This window comes from Prionailurus viverrinus, chromosome D4, assembly GCF_022837055.1.
Source record: "Prionailurus viverrinus isolate Anna chromosome D4, UM_Priviv_1.0, whole genome shotgun sequence".
NCBI classification, from domain to species: Eukaryota; Metazoa; Chordata; class Mammalia; order Carnivora; family Felidae; genus Prionailurus; species Prionailurus viverrinus.
In genome coordinates this window covers 73,091,464-73,111,506 of record NC_062573.1, presented here as the reverse complement: position 1 = coordinate 73,111,506, position 20,043 = coordinate 73,091,464, and the positions used below count along the sequence as shown (strand labels likewise).

Below are 20,043 nucleotides of genomic sequence, written 5' to 3'. Positions count from 1 at the left end.
GCTAATTTTCACAACTTGCTATTAGACTCTCCATAAATATATTATCTTTGAAAGGTGATTAAGAAGAGAAATGCATTAATTACCACTTGCAATTATCTAGAAATGCTTTTAAGTGTGTTTGACATAATACATTAACAGTAAAAGGAAAGCAAATGTGTAGATGATAAGCACAGAATACCATTAATTTGAGGAATGTGGTTTTTTTTTTTTTTTTTTTGGTTTGGGGGAGTGTCATCCAGATCTTGGATAAGGTATGAATTTTGAAGATAACCCTTTATTTTATCAGGATTATAATAAGAGGGTGGCCAAGGCATTTTTGAGGATGGTTTTATGTATAGGACAAAAGAATGGCAAATGGAATACTACTTTGGGGGATTTAGGTAAGCCTGTTGTAGAATAAAAGTGGTTATTTTTTTTTTTTTTTAATTTTTTTTTTTTCAACGTTTTATTTTATTTTTGGGACAGAGAGAGACAGAGCATGAACGGGGGAGGGGCAGAGAGCCAGGGAGACACAGAATCGGAAACAGGCTCCAGGCTCTGAGCCATCAGCCCAGAGCCTGACGCGGGGCTCGAACTCATGGACCGCGAGATCGTGACCTGGCTGAAGTCGGACGCTTAACCGACTGCGCCACCCAGGCGCCCCTAAAAGTGGTTATTAAAATGCCTTATTAAAATGCATATACTAAAGTAAACATTTGGAAAACATTGTATTAGAATATGATGACAAATTAGACGGGAAGAAGAGAGGGGAGTAGTTTCATATATTCAGTATAATGTGTCTAAAATTTCTTTCTACAGTCCTGAAAATTAGAAATTTTTAAATATTCTAAACCACTTATTTCAAATAGTTGCTAATTATGTGTTTATGGTATACATGCATGAATTTGCATATCTATGTATATATATGTCTATGTTCTTGCATATAGACATATACATACATACTGGGATATCTACATAAAGACACACGACTCTGGACGAATTGTTTATTTTATGTATATCCTATTATAGTGTTCTTGACCAGTGCTTGGACAGAAGGATCAGGGAAGCTTAGAAGGGAGGCTATGCAAAAGAACAGTGAAATTGTAAGAGATACGTCAACTCAGTAGAAAGTCTAGTTCACAGAGGAGTGTAGAATTCTCTGTGGGTGACCTCACCTAAGTTGTGTTGCCAAGTGCTTAGGACAGACCTCGAGAGCTAAGTTTGCCATGTGGCAAGCAGTCAAGTTTACTAGGTGGTCTTAATTATTTTCAGAGCTCACTGAACTGCCATCATTTGAAATGTCTTGCCCACTCAAGGAAGGATCAAAAGGCAGAGCACACTGCTCCACCAGAAAACTAAGACTTTTTTGCACTCCTAATCATCACAACACAACATTTTGGAAGAATATTCCATAGTACTTAGAAATGTTTAGCATAGGGTAGAAACAGGAACACACAGATATGGTGCAGAATCATTCTACTCAACCTTCCAAAGCACAACGCCTGTCTCACTCTGAGGCAACACCTTGTAAATCCGTCTGTTTACGGCATTGAGAATGTGTCACATGCATTTGATTCAAATGCACCCGAACTGAGCAAAATCAGTTCAGTGTGCCTACCAAGCCCTGTAAATGGCCTCGTGAAAGGCTGTTAGTCTATATGAGACTATGAGTTTGTATATGTGATCCATGGTGGAAATATCTCCTTTGTTAGAAAAATTCCTGCAAACCAATGCCTAGAATGCCTTTCTCTGCCTACTTGAATTCTATCAGCCCTTTGATGTCCAGTGTAATTCTTCCCTTATCTCCATCTTCAACATGTTCTCAGGCCTCCCTTTTCCTCTCCCTTTTCACTTAAAGCTGTCTAGCACTGTTATATAACAATTTTATGGGTCTGTATCTCATTTTTCTTAACAGAGTTTGAACTTCAGAAAAGAATCAATGTTTCTTTTATTTCTTTCAAAGCACTGAACGCACTGCTAAGAACAAACACACTCAACACATGCTTAGAAAAAATGGCTAAGTGTACCAACCAGTGCTTTGCTTATGTCGTCTCATATGTGTCCATATGCCAGTCGCACGAGGTAGATGATGCTGTTATCAGGGGAAAACTGGCGTGGGGCGGGGGGCACTGAGCTCAAATCCCAGCCAAGCTGGGACGCTTACTCTTTGGGTAAGCTTGGACCTTTATTCCATTAATCCAACCCTCAGTTTCTCATCTCTGAGATAGTTCCCGTCTTGCTGGATTTTGTGGGGGAGAAAATGAGTCGATGGGCATCCATCATGCCTGGTACGCGGCAAGCACTCAGTGTTTGTTAGCTGACACCGCCATTGCTGTTGCTGATCCCATTTTACAGGTGAGAACGCTCGGGATCCATAAAGTCTAGTAATCTTCTCCCAAGAGCACACAGCTAGTCTATGGCGGAGCCAGGATCCAAACCCGTGTCTCGCGGATAAGACACAGATCACAGAATTGAACGGCATATAGTCCTATTCAAGAGAGAGAGAGATCTCTTTTTGCCCCTGAGCACAGAGACTCCCCGGCTGACCTGAGCTCTCAGAGGCAGCACAGCCCCGGGGGGAGCAGGACTCAGGCTGGAATTCACTGCTGCCTCCTCTCAGGCTGAGTCATAAGCGGGGTTTCGGAAGCCCGACACCAGGGCCCTCACGTTGCGTCTTAAATGCGGGGCTGGTTCCTCTCTTGCTCATTTAGTGGCAAGAACTATTCCCGCTCTTCCCACGTCTCATCATGTGAAGGGAAACGGGCTGGCTTTCTGAGGGGTTTTTGCCTGGAAATATCTAGTTGTTTCTCAACTTTGTAATTTGGAGACGCAGGCACAAAAATCGAAGTCAGTACCACCAGTACTAGGGCTATGAATAATAGTTCCTGTTTATAGAGCTCTTACGATTTGCCATGGTCCCATTACATGTGCTATTGCTAAACACGTTGTATGCATTATCTCCTGTAAAACACAGGACAGCCCCATGACGGAGCTAATATGATCTTACTTCATAGCTGTAGCAACTCAGCCTCAAACCATTGCACCCACTTCCACCAGTGTCTCCTTTATAAAAAACAAAACAAAACAAAACAAAACACAGGTGTTTGGAATCATCACTTCCAGGATTAGGATGATTTTAAATTATGTCACCAGTCTCCTTATGGAATTACATTACCTAGTAGTCTAGTAGCCTATAGTCTTTATTTCCAATCTCTGTGCTTAGAATAGCTTCCAACCTCTGCTCCTTTCTTTCAATTTACTCAGTACTGTTTTAGGAAAAGTCAGAGTTCTGACTTTGAGTCAATTTACATTGGTCTTTTTTTTTTTTTTTTTTTTTTAACAACTGTGTTTACTAAGAAAAGGCTTCTCATTCCCCGGATCCCTTTACTGGGAAGTGCTCCTGAGTGCAAGTTTTGATTACAGTTGCCTTGAAGACTAGTTTTGAAATGTCTTTCATTTACTTGAGCAAGAAGTTGGTTGCCCAATCGTACTATCAATCTGAAAACAAGAGGGAAGAAAAGTCAACTTAACCTAACCCAAACAGAGAACATGTTTCCTGGGATGAGAATGTGTCAAAGGCAACCTTGCATGTCCTGACTCCCCTGGGCGATCAGGGTTGTATCATGTGTTATGGGTAAATTATCTATTTTGTAAGTTGGACCAAAGTGTCTTCCTCCAACTAACTGTGAAAGCATTCTTGAAAGCCCATGAAACCTTATTATTCTAATTACCAACACAAGGGGTTGATAAATGAATGATGAGGCCAGGTATCATTGTCATTAAATAGATCTCACTCAATTATTTATCCCTGGGTCTGGGGTTACAGCTCATGGACCTGTGCATATTGTACCAGGGCCGGCTGGAGCTCTGAGACCTGGGGACCGGATTATGGTCTTGGCAGGCAGCTTTTTTTGAATGCAGTTCAAGGGAATGACACACATTTTTCAGTCAGACATTTGGATGGTTCGAAGCCAACAGATATTCCAAGTTTATCCACACAATCTTATTCATGTTATCCGTGTCAAAAAAAAATCCCTTTAAATTATCCAGATGAATACAAATGGGTAGGAAAATGGATTACCTGTAAGAAAACCATGAAGAAGTTGTCTTGCTTTACAGTTTTCGAAGGCTCTACTCTTTATTTACTTGGATTCTGCTATCGGTAACGGGCACTTGAGTGTGATAAGTATCTCTCAGTGCTCCTCTCCATATTGGATATTTTCTTTTTGTATCTTGTTTCTAATAGCACAATGAAAGATGCTGTCTTCTGGGTAAGAAATCTGTTGTTGGAGACGATGGGATTGGGCCGTACTACTTTTTGTTTGTTTGTTTTTCATCCCGAGGTCATGCAGCTCACTACAAAGGTTAGCCTTGAAAATAGTGTGAAAGGATGTTCTCTCAGAGTCGCCTACGTCTTCCCATCTGATGTCCCTTCTTCTAGACCAGCAAGCTGCAAGAGTTTTTCCTTATATCCGAAGAGCACCCTATTAGGAATTTCAAGAATCTGTACTTGCTAAAAAAAATTATTCTCTGGCTACTCCATTACCCCTGGCTTTGTCTTAACATCACCCCCACCCCCACAAGACTTCTGATGTGTTGAGTCTAGGATTTATTTTGGCAAGGGTGGGCAGTGGGGAGCAGAAGGAGCTAGAATGGCTCTTCAGGGATCCTTCAGGAATGAAACTAGAGACAGGCCTTTTGGAGAATGGAGGAGGGGGTAAGGCATTAGGAAGAGAAGAAATGTATACCCGAGATTACATGGAGTTGAGTGCGGTCCAGGCTGGTATCTGAAAACCAGCACCAGAATATGCATGTTGAGGGGCACCTGAGTGGCTCAGTCGGTTGAACACCCAACTTTGGCTCAGGTCGTGATCTTGCACTCTGTGAGTTCGAGCCCCACGTCGGGCTCTGTGCTGACAACTCAGAGCCTGGAGCCTGCTTCAGATTCTGTGTCTCCCTCTCTCTCTGTCCCTCCCCCACTCACACTCTGTCTCTGTCTCTCACAAAAATAAATAAACATTAAAAAAAAAAAAAGAATACATATGTTGAGGGTGGGGGACGGTAGTGCTTTGGAGGGAAGTATGAAACTGTGCCTAGCATCAGGAAAAACTTGGCAATTGAGGAGGCAAACGATAAAACCTTGCTTAGATGGCTCCAGGGAAAATTATACTTATCATAACTGACAAAAAAAACCCTATGCACGCCATGGAAATAGGTTCCATTAATTTTGTGATGATTTTAATTTGTTTATAACCCTGACTTCTGTCTCTCTCTCTCTCTCTCTCTCTTAAACCTTGCCAGTTTAATGATCCTATTACATAATCATCAGTTTACAAAATTAAAAATCTTGTCAGAAATATGAAGTAGAGTAATGGCTGTTTAGAGCAGTCATGTTCTCTAATTGGCCACTCATCTAGAAAGTGATGTAACTCTATAGACCAAACTAAGTATCTAGAGTAGCAAATGCCCATATAAAGTAGGCACTTTACATTTGAAAAACAAATTTTGATTTTACTACCAGGAAGAATTTTTGACTCTCTATTTATATATTTTACTATAATAGAGTGATGTGATGATTCCTATGTAGACCTGACTTTACGAATTTCAAAGTTCTTGATACCAAATAGTTGAATTGTAGTCAGTTCGGCTGTCATACATTGTATGGGTACCTAAAATCCACCACACTATGCAAAATAGGACAATGAAAACCACAGGGCTGATAGGAAACCTGGGAATAAGGGAACAATACTCAGGAATATCATCAGTGACACATTAAAAAAGATAGGTATAAAATGGCAGCAACATTTTGCACACGCTAAGTGGTTAAGAAATACAGAAAAGCTACAATAAATGATGGCAGTTTCCTTTGCAAAAGACCTGAAGCTTGCTCGTGGAAGTGGCCTTCAACAGGTTTGCAATTTGGGATGTGGCGTTTGGAGGAAGTTCTTTAAGACCAGCTGTGAATGGCTGCAGCCATAAGGCAGGGGGCGCAGTGAGGTAGCCGGGTGAGGTGTGCACGTTTCGCGAATACGCTAAGTTTAGCTGGATGCAGTTTTTCTGCATTCCCCTCGAGTTTCTTGTAGATACAATCTCATGTCAGCAAACGCAAAATTTGTGTTATGCTTAAATTCTTCTGTAATGAATCAATCATGTTAGAGCAAATTTTCAGTTTTGAAACAAGTATTAATAGGAGAATCAGGGGCGCCTCAGTGGCTCCGTTGGTTAAGCCTGCGACTACGGTCCAGGTCACGATCTCATGGCTGCTGGGTTCCAGCCTTGCGTCCGTCTCTGTGCTGGCAGCTCCGAGCCTGGAGCCTGCTTCGGATTCTGTGTCTCCCTCTCTCTCTGCCCCTCCCCTGCTCACAGAGACAAATCAGAGGCTGGTTGAGAACTCAAGTCAGAGTCAAGTTTAGTTTAGGTCACTTCAACATTTTATAAATGTCAGTGAGGTGCCATACTCACTCCTGCCCTGTCTTCTCTAGAACACATAGTTAAGGCTTAAATGTGATGCGCTTTCTGATTGCGTGGATATAGAAACCCAGCCATGAGAGCTCAGTTTATACTTTGTGATGTGGCTGCATTAAACATTTTAGGATCTGTAGAGTGTTTTAGAAACCATTATCAAATTAATCTTCATAGCTCTGAGGTCATGTCAAATGGTCAGGCCATTTGACAACGCCAGTCTAGTAACCCTTGTCATTTCCAGGAGACTGTCATAGTTTTTGAGTAGACTCCTGAAGAAGGGTACAATCCCAGCATTTGGGAATGACCTTGTATTTGAGCATTAATTAATATGGAAAATACAATTACCAGATTCTCCCCAATCTGGTAACTATTCCAAGTTATGCCTCTCATCTCCACTTCCAGAAGGTCTAGTTTTATTAAGCATCCTCTTCTGGTCAAAGTAGTGGTCGGTGCTGTGGGAGATACACAAGGACAGGATTTCATCTCTGCCATCAAGGAACTAATTTGGGAGCCCTCTTTGATGCCTACAGTGAATCTTCTCCGTTGCACTTGTGTTTTTATGGCAGAATATGGGTGGGTTCACATGCCCAGGCAATTCAGGAGGCACCACTGTGTAGTTATTGGGTAAGTCAGCAGGTGCATGTTGTGTTTCGATCCCTGGGTATTATAAAATCTTGAGTTTAGAACTGTTACTCGGGAACACCTTACCCAAAAAAAATCCTTCACTGACTTTTCATTTTTTTTTAAATTTGCTTTTTTGTGTTAATAATATTCTGTAAAATCTCACAGTCCAGCGGCCTTCCAACCGAAGGACGATGTTGCAGCTATTGAACCATAGTTCAGGTTTGGGTTCTCCTGGGTTATGCCCTCTGCTGTCTCGAAAAGGCAAGACAAACCTGGGCCACCTCTATTTTTAAAAGTTTTTCGTATATCAAACAAACAGCAATAGCAAAATTGGCCAACCAAGTTTATAAAATTATAGTATATTTAACATTCTCCATTTTCGTGAACTGATGCTTTTCTACGCACACACACACACACACACACACACACAGAGACCTGAGTGTGACTACTGAAAGGTATAACTATTTGGGAATAATATTAAAGTTTATCTTTGAGGCCCTTTCTGAATGTGAGGCCAAAAGTACTTCCCTTTCTCTCCTTCCCTCAACCCAATTTGCTGTACATAACATTTTTGTTTCAACTCATAATTGGTTTTATGAGATTAAATACCAGGTCAGTAACTGTGCTCCATGTCAGTTTGTCCTAAACTCTTCGCCTTATTTTACAAAAGGAACCCTTAAAAAAGAAGAAGAGAAAATATTTTAAAATAAACATTCTGACTGCCAGAAGCTGAAGTCAACTTTGGATTCAATTTTATATGTGGTGGAAATGAAAAGAGCTAGAGTTCTCGATTTTGACACTTAGCATAAATTCCTTGCTTTTTTGATGACTCCAGCTGATTAATAAGTGAGACTAAAATATCTTATTCTTCCTGGCCGGAATTAAAAAGCTTAAACATCTATTACGAGTCCGGAGCTTGAAATAGAGCTTAAATTCATGTGCTAAGGGTCTGGAAGAACTAAGGCTACAAACCTGATAAAATGAAATGTCCACTACCTCTATTCTATGCATCTCAACCTATACCCCATTCCCTCTTACCCCTTATTTTGTTTTATTTTCTCAGGGAAGCAAAAAAATTTGTGAGTGAAAATGAAGGAGCCCTTGGGAAAGGAAAAGGAAAGCGGTGGTTTGCGTTTAAGATGATGATGGCTAAGGTAAGCATGTTCACAACTCAGTTTGGTCGATGTTGTATATTCTCGATGGCGGCCTCTCAAATGAAATGGTGATTTATGGCAAAAAGACTTACCTGTGTGATTTTATCACTCTGAAATGGCAAAGATTGTGCCCCTTTCACTTCCATTCCCTGGTAGTTAAGGGGTTCTGGGTCAAAGTTTGTTGCTCTACAAGTTGTTATCTACAAGTTTCAGGGCCATACAGCTACCAGGAACATTAACTATAAATTGAATAGAATATGAAAAAAGCCCCAAATGATACAGTAATATAAACATAGATCCTTGGAAAAGATAGAAGAGAAACTAACATTTCATTAGTATTTACTTATGCCAAGCACTGAATCGAATCCCTCTATGAAGGTACCATATTTAATTCTCAAAGCAAAATAGGTATGTAGGTATTATTATCCCCTCTTTATAATTGTTATACCACTTGTAAGCTAAATTCATTTCCATAAAGATGAGGTTTTGTGAATAAAATTCACACCTTAAATATGAAATATAGATTTATGATATATATCAGGGAGTAATAAGTCTGTCTTTATAATTTAAATGAATGGAATCATAATATTTATGCTTTTGTTTCTGGTTCTTTGACGCAATATTATATTCATGAGACACATCTGTGTTGTGGTAGTTGTTCATTTTTATCGATGTGTTGTATTCCATTGTATGAAGGTACCACTATTTACTCATCCGTTCTATTGTAGATGGATATTTGGGCTCTTTCTAGGTTGGGTAACCTTTTGAACTTCAGACTTGTCTCATACTGTTATTTGGGCTCTATTGCACCTGTCCATCTCACACATTATCCCAGCGTTGTGTGCACATATGCAAAGTTAGCTTCCCTGTTCCCCTTCTTCCTTGTGGTCCTCTTGAACATGGATGGCCCAACATTGTGGAGTAAAATGGAAGGAAGGTCTTTTATAAAACTAATGTAGGGGGGGCCTGGGTGGCTCAGTCGGTTAAGCATCTGACTCTTGATTTCGGCTCATGTCATGATCTCATGGTTCGTGGAACCCAGCCCCACATCGGGCTCTGCATTGACAGTGTGGAGCCTGCTTGGGATTCTCTCTCTTCCTCTCTCTCTCCCTCTCCCCTGCACTCTCTCTCTTTCTCTCTCAAAACAAATAAACTTTTAAAAAAGCTAATGTATGATTCTTTTTCTTCTTCCCTTTCCTATGATACCATGACTTTCCATTTGGTTAGTTGCTCTACCTCTCCCAGAATAAAAAGTGTCCCATGTCATAACACTTCCCATCCTGTATCGAAATTACTTGTTTAGGTACAGCTTACTCTAATAGTCCCAGAAGCCCTTCAAGGCAGGAACGATGTCTTATTCATAGTTCATTAATTTCTTCATGCAACAAGTATTTAATTAAACATATACAATTTGCCAGTCAACTTAGTAGGTGCTACCCCAGTCCCTGCTCCCTTATTGTCTGGAAGAATAAACAGATCTTTCTCAGCATATTTTTTATAAAATAGGGGGTCCATAAAAGTTTTTTTAATTGAATTGGTGTGAAGGTGGGTGGGGAACAGAGAAGCAAGTGAATCCTACTGGTTTTTATTTCTTTTTACAAAAAACGTTATGTGGCACCAGAGAGATCTTTCCAAGTTCATTGTCTTGTGATATTTGGGGATGGGGTGGAGGATAAAACATCTTGACAAACAAGAGGCTGGGTTTTATTGTTCTATTTGGCTTTCTTTTCAGAAATGGGCGAAATTTCTTCGTGATTTTGAAAACTTCAAAGCTGCTTGTGTCCCGTGGGAAAACAAAATCAAAGCAATTGAAAGTAAGTGCTCATGAGATCTCATTAGATGGGAAGGTTGTTTCATAAGCTTATCAGATGTATTTCTCGGTTTCTGTACTATTGGAAAGATTAAAAAAAAGAAAACAAACAAACAAAAGTTATCATTTTTAACATTCTTTTTGTTTACTGTGAAAATTTGTTAGTACTCACCAGTCACAGCCCTGGAGACTCCACTCTCCCTTCGTATATTAGACCAAAATATTCTCATTCTGACCTTGTGTTCTCTCCTATACAGGGAGGTCAATATTGTGCACAATGACACTGAGTCATATATATCATTGGGAAGGCAGTGATTTTATTTTGGCAATGAACATGACATCGAAAATATATATTCTTATGAGATTTAGACAATAATCAAATTGAACAATGTCTACAAACACTGAAGAAATCTTAAAGCCTCATTTTCACATCTGAAGTAGAATAAGTTAATCACATCACCATCCAGGAATTTGTTATGTGAATACCATTACGTTATTGTGCCTTCATTTTATACAGTATTCACAGGGTACAGAGAAGTCAGGAGAATATACTTGATCAAAAGCCTATTTAGAACAGTGCTCTAGACTTGGAATAAAGCCAATAAAATTTTTAAATATTGTAAATGTAATAAATAATGTTTTTAAATAAGAAAGAATATAATACAGAATATAAAGAAAAAGGGTCATATTTAAAACGAGGGTGAGCATAATCTTGCCATGTTTTGGTTTCTAAGAGTTTCGACTAGGATCTGAATTTCCTCCCTGAGTTTTCAGACTGAGAAGCAGATTTTCCTGCTGGTTAAACTTGGCCTTGCATAATTAAAATGGAGGCTCCACAGGGAGATAACACAGTTGATGGATAGTTCATGGACATGATTGGGCATGTTTTAGGAGTGCCTGTCCTCGGTCCTCTGTCTCTCATTATCAAGTGGCAATGAATTAAAAACACATCAGCTAATTAATCACACTTCCTCCCACATATTCCTGTATGATCACATTATTACTTTATTTTCTTCCTTAACACTTACTATCTAAAATACCGTATTTTAGGGGCGCCTGGGTAGTTCAGTTGGTTGAGCATCTGACTTTGGCTCAGGTCATGATCTCACAGTTTGTGGGTTCGAGCCCCACATCAGGCTCTGTGCTGATGGCTCAGGCCTTGGAGCCTGCTTTGGATTCTGTGTCTCCCTCTCTCTCTGCCCCTGCCCTGCTCACACTCTGTCTGTCTCCATCTCAAAAATAAATAAACATTTTTAAAAAGGCTCTAAAAAACTATGAATGTGATTTCTTTTTAAATACATCTTAACAGGGGCACCTGGGTGACTCAGTCGGTTGAACCTCCGACTTCAGCTCAGGTCATGATCTCACAGTTCGTGGGATCGAGCCCCACATCAGGCTCTGTGCTGATAGCTCGGAGTCCGGACCCTGCTTTGGATTCTGTGTCTCCCTCTCTCTGCCCCTCCCCGGCTCATGCTTCGTCTCAATCTGTTTCTCAAAAATAAATAACTTAAAAATTTTTTTTAAATACTGTATTTTAATTTTAATTTTTTTTAATGTTTATTTTTGATAGAGAGAGAGAGAGAGACAGAGACAGAGTGTGAGTGGGGGAGGGGCAGAGAGAGAGGGAGACACAGAAGCTGAAGCAGGTTCCAGGCTCCGAGCTGTCAGCACAGAGCCCGATGGGGGGCTTGAACTCACGTACGGTAAAATCATGACCTGAGCCGAAGTGAGACGCTCAACTGACTGAGCCACCCAGGCATGCCTTAAATTTAATTTTTAACTGTCATTTCATTTCATTTCATTTCATTTCATTTCGTGCTTATTTCTTCGAATAGACATGAGAGAAGAGGTTTGGTTCTCTTCCTCCTGGATTGCCAGACCTAGAATTTGACTGTAATAAATATGTGTTGAATAAAATGAAAGAGTAGACATTCCTCACATGTCTACCATTCTAGGAAGTGGAAAAAGGAATTTAGACACGTCAGAAAAGAACAGACATCACGGAATCCTTAGGTTTCAAGTGTGCAGCTGAAATACGCTCCCCTGAGAGGTATGGAGGAACAGAAAGACATTTGGAACATGAAGATCTTGATCCAATTTGTGTGGAAAGAACTCTGGGTTCTGCTCTTGCTTTGCTACAGATTAGCTGTTCTGCTCCTCGGTGGTCATGTAATCTCTCTGGGCCTCAGTCCCATTCACCTGTGAGATGATAGGGTTGAATCTTGACCAGTTTTGAGATGTATCCCCATACATTTGTAAGAATGATCATTAAAATATGTACATTTGCACATTTTTTATTTCGAAGGTACACTAGAGCAGTTCTAACTTGTCTCAATAACAATGTCATGCCCGCTTGCATTGCAGTAGCCTATCTTGAGGAGGCCAGAAACAGATGGGATTATTTTTATTGCCAGAATTTCACACAAGAATGAGTTACATATATGGCCACCATCTATCATGTGTGTTACTGTGGGGAAGACAGATTGAGGGCCACTCAGTTATACTCTTAGTTATTTTCCTTCCTCTCTTCTTCCTCCAGAAAATTTGGAACAGTCAGCTGGATGATGTCAAGCACATTACTTTCTCTTCCTTATGCAATTTATGATTTGATTAGGTTGCCCTGATTTCTTCACCTTTCATGGTGCTATGCCTCCCTGTGAAGAACTGACCCTCATTTTCTAGTCTATCAACAATCGCCACAACCACTGCCCTTTGAGCATCACTCAGATACTCCGCAGACATTTCATATACTCTTTACCATGCATGCAATGTGCACATTAACCTAACTGTACCAGAATTAGTCACTAGAGGAGCTGAAATGCAAGGTGAAGTCTGTCTGGGTCCAAAGCTTGTGGTTTCCTCAATGTGGTGGCTTGCTCATTTATCACTTTACAGAACATTTTATAAACTTTTTCTTTGGCAACAGTTCCCAGAGTGGATTCTACCAGGGCAATGGCAGGATGGGTAGTTACAGAATTTCTTGATCATTATCCTACTTGGGGAATTATTTTCCATTTTCTCATGCATTTAGTTTTGAATGAGCTATTTATTTAATTGTATACTTCATCTTCTATAAGATGCTTAATGCATTATGATCATAATGATAATCATAAATACACCATAGACTCTGGGGCTATTATGTTAGTTGAAAAGTATGAAACCTCTCTAAGACTGTACTAGCAAAGTCCTTGGGTCGTAGTAACCATCCCATAGAAAGTACCCTACCAAAGATGGGGAAGCATGTATCTGCGATGGTCTTTGAAACTTAACTAAATGGAAATTGGAAAAGAGATGGGAAAGGCAATCATGTTCCAACCTTTTCTAAAGGTTGAGGTCCTTTTCCCCCTTACTGGCTCCAGATAATGCAGATCAAATTTGCCACATTTAATTTTCCTAGACCAATTTGAAAGAAACTATGCTTTTTGTCCTAGCCCAACAAGATGATATGTATATTGTACTCATGCAGCAGGTGATTTAATTGGTCTTTTCCCATTTAGAAATGCTCATATTTGTCTGCCTGTCTTATTACCCAACTGTTCAAGAGGAAATTATCCATGATGACAGACTACAAATTGCTTTGCCTTAATAATAAATAACCAGAGGGAGAGGTGAAACTTTAACCTGAATTTAAAAGAAATGCAAGAAAATTCAGCAACCAGAATATTGCATAAGCTTAAAAGGTCTCACTTGAATACATACCAAGGACTCTGTTTTAATACATGAATAATTCATTATGGAAACAGGATTTATTAGTTAGATTAAGGAAAAAAAGAACAGGTCATTTCTGGGCACAATCCAAATTTATGAATGTGCATGGCCTTGGCTGATTCATGGATATTGCCTATTCTTTCAGACATACATGCACATGGCATAATTATTCCATATATTATAGTTTTAAAAAGATAATTTGATTATGATTCTACCTGACGAGCAATATAGCACTGTGGTTAAAAGAGATCTAGATTTAGAGTCAAACACCTAGGAATCAAGGCTGCCTGGTTTAGAACTCTGGCTCCATCATTTTCTACCTACAGAACTACCCACATGACCCCAGTTTCATCATTTCCTAGCTGTGTAACCCACGGGCTTAAGTCTCTGTAAGGTGAGAGTACAGTATTTCTCCTCTTGCAGGAATTCGATGACGAAATGAATTAATACACAAGATCAACACAGATGTCTGAAACAAACATTCATTACATATCAGCTGTTACTATTATTAGTCAAGTTTTGGTTCAGTCCAATGCTTATGTTTAATTTTGGGGTTCTCCATCCACACAGTGGGCCTAATAACACTTAACCTTATTGGGTTCTAGAGGTAGTTAAACGAGTTGATGCCAAAGTTTTCAGTATGCATAATTGACCAGCGAGATATGCCAGCTGTTGTTATTGTTGTTGTTGTTGTTGTTGTTGTTGTTGTTGTTGTTATCATTACCACTACTACTACCTATTCTTGTTCTTTACAATTTTATCTAAGAGACTAAGCACATGGGAATGGATGTTCTTTCCAATTATCTTTTAGCTACACTATAGTCAGGTTTCTCTCTTTAGTAAATGGCAGATTTAGTCCCAATCAGGGGACCATTAGCCGTGGGTGCTAATGAGTAGAGCAAAACTGTGTAAGAAGGGAGGGAGGAAAGGAAGAAGGGGAGGAAAGAAGGAAGGGAAGGAGGAAGGGAAGAAGGCCACGAGGGAGGGAGGGAGGGAGGGAGAGAAGGAGGAAAGCATGAGTCAGCATCCCGTGCTTGGGATTCTACACCAGAAGATCTCATGTGTGTTTCAGGGAAAAGCTTACTCCAGGTACCTAGAGACAAAGTTTCTTCTCCAATTAATGAGTAACTATAATGACTAGCAAGCTGGAAGTCTACTGCCTTCAATAAAACATGACAAGTGAACCTGGCTGAGGCAGTCCTTGGGCAATTGTTACCAGAGAACATAGATAACAGCCATGAAATGATATGAAATCACTGGGAGCCAGGTGGATGATCAGATGTCCTGGGAGGGGCAGATCTGCTTAGCCTTTCTGCAGATGGACCAGCGCATCTGGTTACAGCACCTGCGGGCATGTTTAGCAAAACCACATGCTTTCAGAAATCCTGTAGAACTCTGTATCCCTCTACAAAGTGAAATGAATCCAAAGATTCAGATTTCAAAATCATTGTGTTTTTTTAAAAACGTCCATTTAACCATTGACTTTTTTAAAGTTTCTATAAAAATTGCCTCTGTGTTGTGGGAATAGGCAAGGTGGCACCTAAAGAATATTCTAAGTTCCAGAAATAGCAGCATGACTCTCATGTGATCTCAGCCTCATGTTACTAAGCAGAGGCTGGAATTTGCTTCAGAGCAGCCTCCTTCCTTCTGCAATAATGTTTCCCCACCAGTAATGTTGCAAAGCCAGAGGGCCAAGAAAAGCTTTGGTCACTGGAGGTATTTTGCTGAATGAGTCAGGAAAAAGGGCCCGATGCAGTGGGGGTGACTGCCAGTGTTCATTGTTTCTTCTTGGGCAACTGAAAATGGGAATTGGCAAGATTAAGGAAACTAGTAACTTAACGTTGAACCTTAAGTGGTAAAGAAAAGTCTGGCTTTTGTTAATTGGTGAAATCTCAACGTGAGACCTTAAATTCCTGTTCTTTCTTCCTCTTCCATTCTCTGTTGCAAGATCATGTTTTTTATTTTTTTCTCAGCAAATACAATTTGGACAGATCACTATCCACGGTGGCGCACAAGTGTCGATGGCACATTCTTGCCTGTCCCTTCCCAATTCATTTCCCAAAGTGGGGAAGACTTCTTAAAGGTCACGGTCCCCCCACCGCCACCCCACTCCAGCTACTTAACACCTGTTGGTGACTTCTCATCACATTTAAAATAAAAGCCTCACTTTCTACCTTGCCTTAAGAGGTCCTACGCAGTGTGGGTTGACTTGTCTCTCTGTCCTCATCTGTCACCAATTTCCCTTGTTCATTGGGCTCCAACTACACAGTCCTCTGCTTTGTTCCTCAATTGTCCCGAGCTCTTGCCTGCCTCCGGATATTTGTTCTGGCTCTTTCCTCTGCTTGAGCGGCTCTTCCCCAGCCTGGGCATTGTGCCTCTTCCTCCACCTTCAGACCGAGGCTCGAATGCTACCCTCTTTGATATACCTTCCTCAATGAACTTATTGAAAGCAACCCTCTTGATATTGTATAATCAGGACCTATCTGGTTATAATAATTACATATATGTAATTGTTACAAAAATATAATCATATGTAATCTTATATATCATATATAATACATACATATCATATAAATGATGCATGCATACATGCTATACCACACATAATATATATGCATTAATCAATGTATAAAGTGAATATACATATATGTGATATATAATATACATGCTATTCACACATGATATGATGTATAATATAACATATAACATATTATGATAAATACATATATTTAATTAATGTATTTAGTTTTTAAATTCCTGCATTTTTGTTGTTTCCATACCTCACTAAAATGTAAGTTGTATTAGGGCAGCAACCCTATCTATGACATTGTGCTTCACATCTAAAGTAATTCCTGGCAGAAGATGCTTTATTTTATTTATTTTTTTTTTAAGTTTATTTATTTATTTTGAGAAAGAGAGCACACGAGCAGGGAAGGGGCAGAGAGAGAGAGGGGAGAGAGAAAGTCCCGAGCCATCTCCATGTTGTGAGCACAGAGCCCAACGTGGGGTTCCATCTCAGGATCCGTGAGATCATGACCAGAGCTGCAACCCAAGAGTCGGATGCTTAACCAACTGAGCCACCCCAGGAGCCCCAGAAGATACTTTAAATATGTGAGGAGTGAGTGAATGGCCTTCAGCTTCTCTGCTGTACCTAAAAAATGCCAGTTAAGTCAGACAAATAGCACGGGGCGGTCTGTTAGGACAGCTGTCCAGAAAGGGTGTGGTAAACATTTTTGAGAAGAGCCTTGTTGGCTGACAGGAAGGAGGCAGAAGGGCAGTGATGATCATGATAATGGCGGAAAACTGCTGGCCAGGTACTGCAGCAACCACCTTACAGCTATTTGCTCACGCAACTGTACTACCTCCAGGCATGAAATGGGCTCTTCAAGGAGCACTTCTAGCTGCTAAGCACAAGGCAGCTTTCCCTCGGATGGACTCTAAAGGCGTAGGTCACAGTCATTCCACACAACGGCAACTACACAGTAGAGAGCACTTCCATTGCCATTAACTTTCCCTCTTCCAGGATAGAAACAGGAGGACGCCAGAGACTGTCGATATGATGTCCACGTGAAAAGAACCCAAGTGTCGCCAGGAGCAGATCTCTTATGGAAAGCACCAAGACAGTGGCTTTTGTTTCCTTTTGATTCTGACCTGTCTCTCAATCTTTTAACTTTTCTTTTTGGTAGGTCAGTTTGGCTCATCGGTGGCCTCATACTTCCTCTTCTTGAGATGGATGTATGGAGTAAATATGGTTCTCTTTATCTTGACATTCAGCCTCATCATGTTGCCAGAGGTAAGATTCTGACTTCCGGGTTGCAAAAAAATAGCTGGAACAAGTTTCTCCTGTCCTAGAAAATTTCTTTCCTCTTCTGAAAAATAGAATGATTAACTGGCCGTATCCACTCTGAGAGCCATAGCCCAGGTAACAAGGTTAATCTTCAAAATGGTGCCCGCGGGCCGAAGATCCTACTCATTGCTCCAAAGGGTACATGAGCTTCCTGAAATCATATATAAAATGTAGTGTGTCTGTTTAAATGTACATTTTTATATGGAAGAGTTCATGGCTTCTATCAGATTCCCAAGGTGGTCCCTGTGTTCAAATGTTAATTGCTCAAAAGGAAAGCTTTGACACCTTGTGAATTGTATTTATTTATTTTGCCAAGTTTGCTTGGAAAGAAATACTCCTTAATGCATCTGTCTTTTCTATTTGAAGAAACACAACATGAGCAGTTTTTTTCCACACGTAAAGTAAGATAACCCAGGCACACACACGCACGCACACATGCACAGTGGGGTGGGGTCTTTTAGGATCAAAGTCAGAGAGGAGAGTAAAGCAGATAGTGGGCCCAGAGTGAAGAAGGAGGCAAAGCCCTGAGCTGATGCGGGGAAAAGAGTCAATCAACTAAGGCCAACAAACAAAACTGAGGTTGGAGTCTTTAGTCATAAGAGGTTAGATGGCTCTGATCTTTGGATGCTTACTTATCACACAGAAGTCAGTTTAGGCTTTATTCGGGCTACAGAGGGTCTCTTAGGTGCCATTATTTCAAAGCCAACTTGTTCAGAACAGTATTGCCGACAGCCAAAACTAAGCGTTTTGAGTGATTTTTTATTTCCATGTTTTTTTTAAAATATGAAATTTATTGTCATATTGGTTTCCATACAACACCCAGTGCTCATCCTAACAGGTACCCTCCTTAATACCCATCACCCACCCTGCCCTCCCTCCCACCCCCAATCAACCCTCAGATTGTTAGGTTAGAGCACTGGTCTCGAATCCCCATGGTTTTAAATCAGGGCCAGCTTCTGCATTGAGCCTCCCCATGGGCATAACAATCCCAATAGTGCTTTACATTCATGAAGAATTTTGCTTTTAATAGTGCAAAACACTTTCATTTTTTTTACTTGTTGAGCCTCACAACAAATGTAAGAAGTAGACTACAGAAGCATTTTCTTTCCCCTTTAAAAATGTGGAAACAGAGTCACGGGTTGCTTATTGGGCTTAACCGATATCTGAGAGTGAGGGGTTTTTTTCAAGTCGTTCCGGGACTGGGATCATGATTCTATTTTTTGTCCCAAGATTTTGCCTCCCAATCCACTACTTTTATAATCCCTGAGATAATTCGGAGCATTCTACAGCTATGTGGCTCTTAGAAGTCAGTAGACATAGATCAGAAGTCTGGCGAGTCCATTTCTCAAGTGAAAACTTTCAGGCGATAGAGCAGAATGTATGTATTTCATCTATTTCAGATTAACCCCAGCTTTATTTCTGCTCATGTCTCTAAGGAAACTTGAAACTCCATCACTGGCTATTATGACACTCCTTAGTGTCAGACTCGGGGCATACGTGGAGTTTTATCAACGGCACTTACTCTTTCCCCTACAGCACACAGCCTCCGTGGAAATGAAAGGTTATGGCTGATTTGTTCCAACTATATGAAATTACAGAATGCCCGGTGTATAGTGGAGGGAGTTAATACGTGTTTGATTGGATGTATTCCTAGAACTAAGAAGCATATTGTCTTTGGATGCTTTCTTATAGGTTTGTGTTAGATGCTGTGAGGGGCATCCTGTTTTCTGGGCATTGGTTACCAGCTCCAGCAAAAGAACAAAAGAGGATAGAAACCTCATGTGCTAGCTTTACAGAACCGCCAGAGGCCAAGACTGGTCCCCTCCTGGCAATGAGGCTCCATTCTTCAGCAGCCTCCAGCCCACAGACTCATTCAGCCTTCCTTTGATTCAAATGCCCTTTCGCCCAAAGGGCCAAGCCTGAGACCTTAATCTCCTTTGTTCTCTGTGGCCCTCAACTTTGGAGTGAGACAGGGTAGGACCCACCTTCTGCTCTGTTCAGTCCTAGGAAGCCAAGAAGCTTCCATGGAAGCTGTGCAGCCTATGTGGAGGGTAGGAGTAGGGGCTGACTTCCATAAAGCTGCACACTCAGGCGTCCAGTCACATTCATCCTCCATCCCCAGCCCCAGGGAAGAAATTTTCATATCCCATAAGAAGCAGCATCTGCTTGGCAAGCCTTGTGCCTGCCCTAGCAGGGTGCTTTTACCAGTTCTCACCAAGAAATCTGCCAGGACCCTATTCTTGTCCCCTTGCTGGCTGGCTCAGCCCCTAAAAATTCCTCTTTGAATCTGGTAGCATAAGATCAGGGGAGCAAACCTGAATTAGTGGTAAAGCAGATATAATCAGAGGACCCATCTTTCCTCCCATTTGACCCTCTCAAATTGTATAGGTGATTCCCTTGAGTCTTCTCTTTCTTAACATGAAGGAGAGAATCTCCCACCACCCCCAACCCTAAGA

General features: G+C 40.7%; 1 protein-coding gene across 12 annotated transcripts in view; it reads left to right on the top strand.

The window, feature by feature from the left end:
* TMC1 (transmembrane channel like 1) overlaps positions 1-20,043 on the top strand; it is a 219,739-nt gene that overhangs the window by 139,740 nt on the left and 59,956 nt on the right. For all 12 annotated transcript variants that reach the window (XM_047830897.1, XM_047830895.1, XM_047830899.1 and 9 more), the window contains 3 exons: positions 8,132-8,222; positions 9,955-10,036; positions 17,427-17,533. In XM_047830897.1, the coding sequence (XP_047686853.1) occupies positions 8,132-8,222; positions 9,955-10,036; positions 17,427-17,533 (280 nt within the window). The remainder of the gene's footprint in view (positions 1-8,131; positions 8,223-9,954; positions 10,037-17,426; positions 17,534-20,043) is intronic.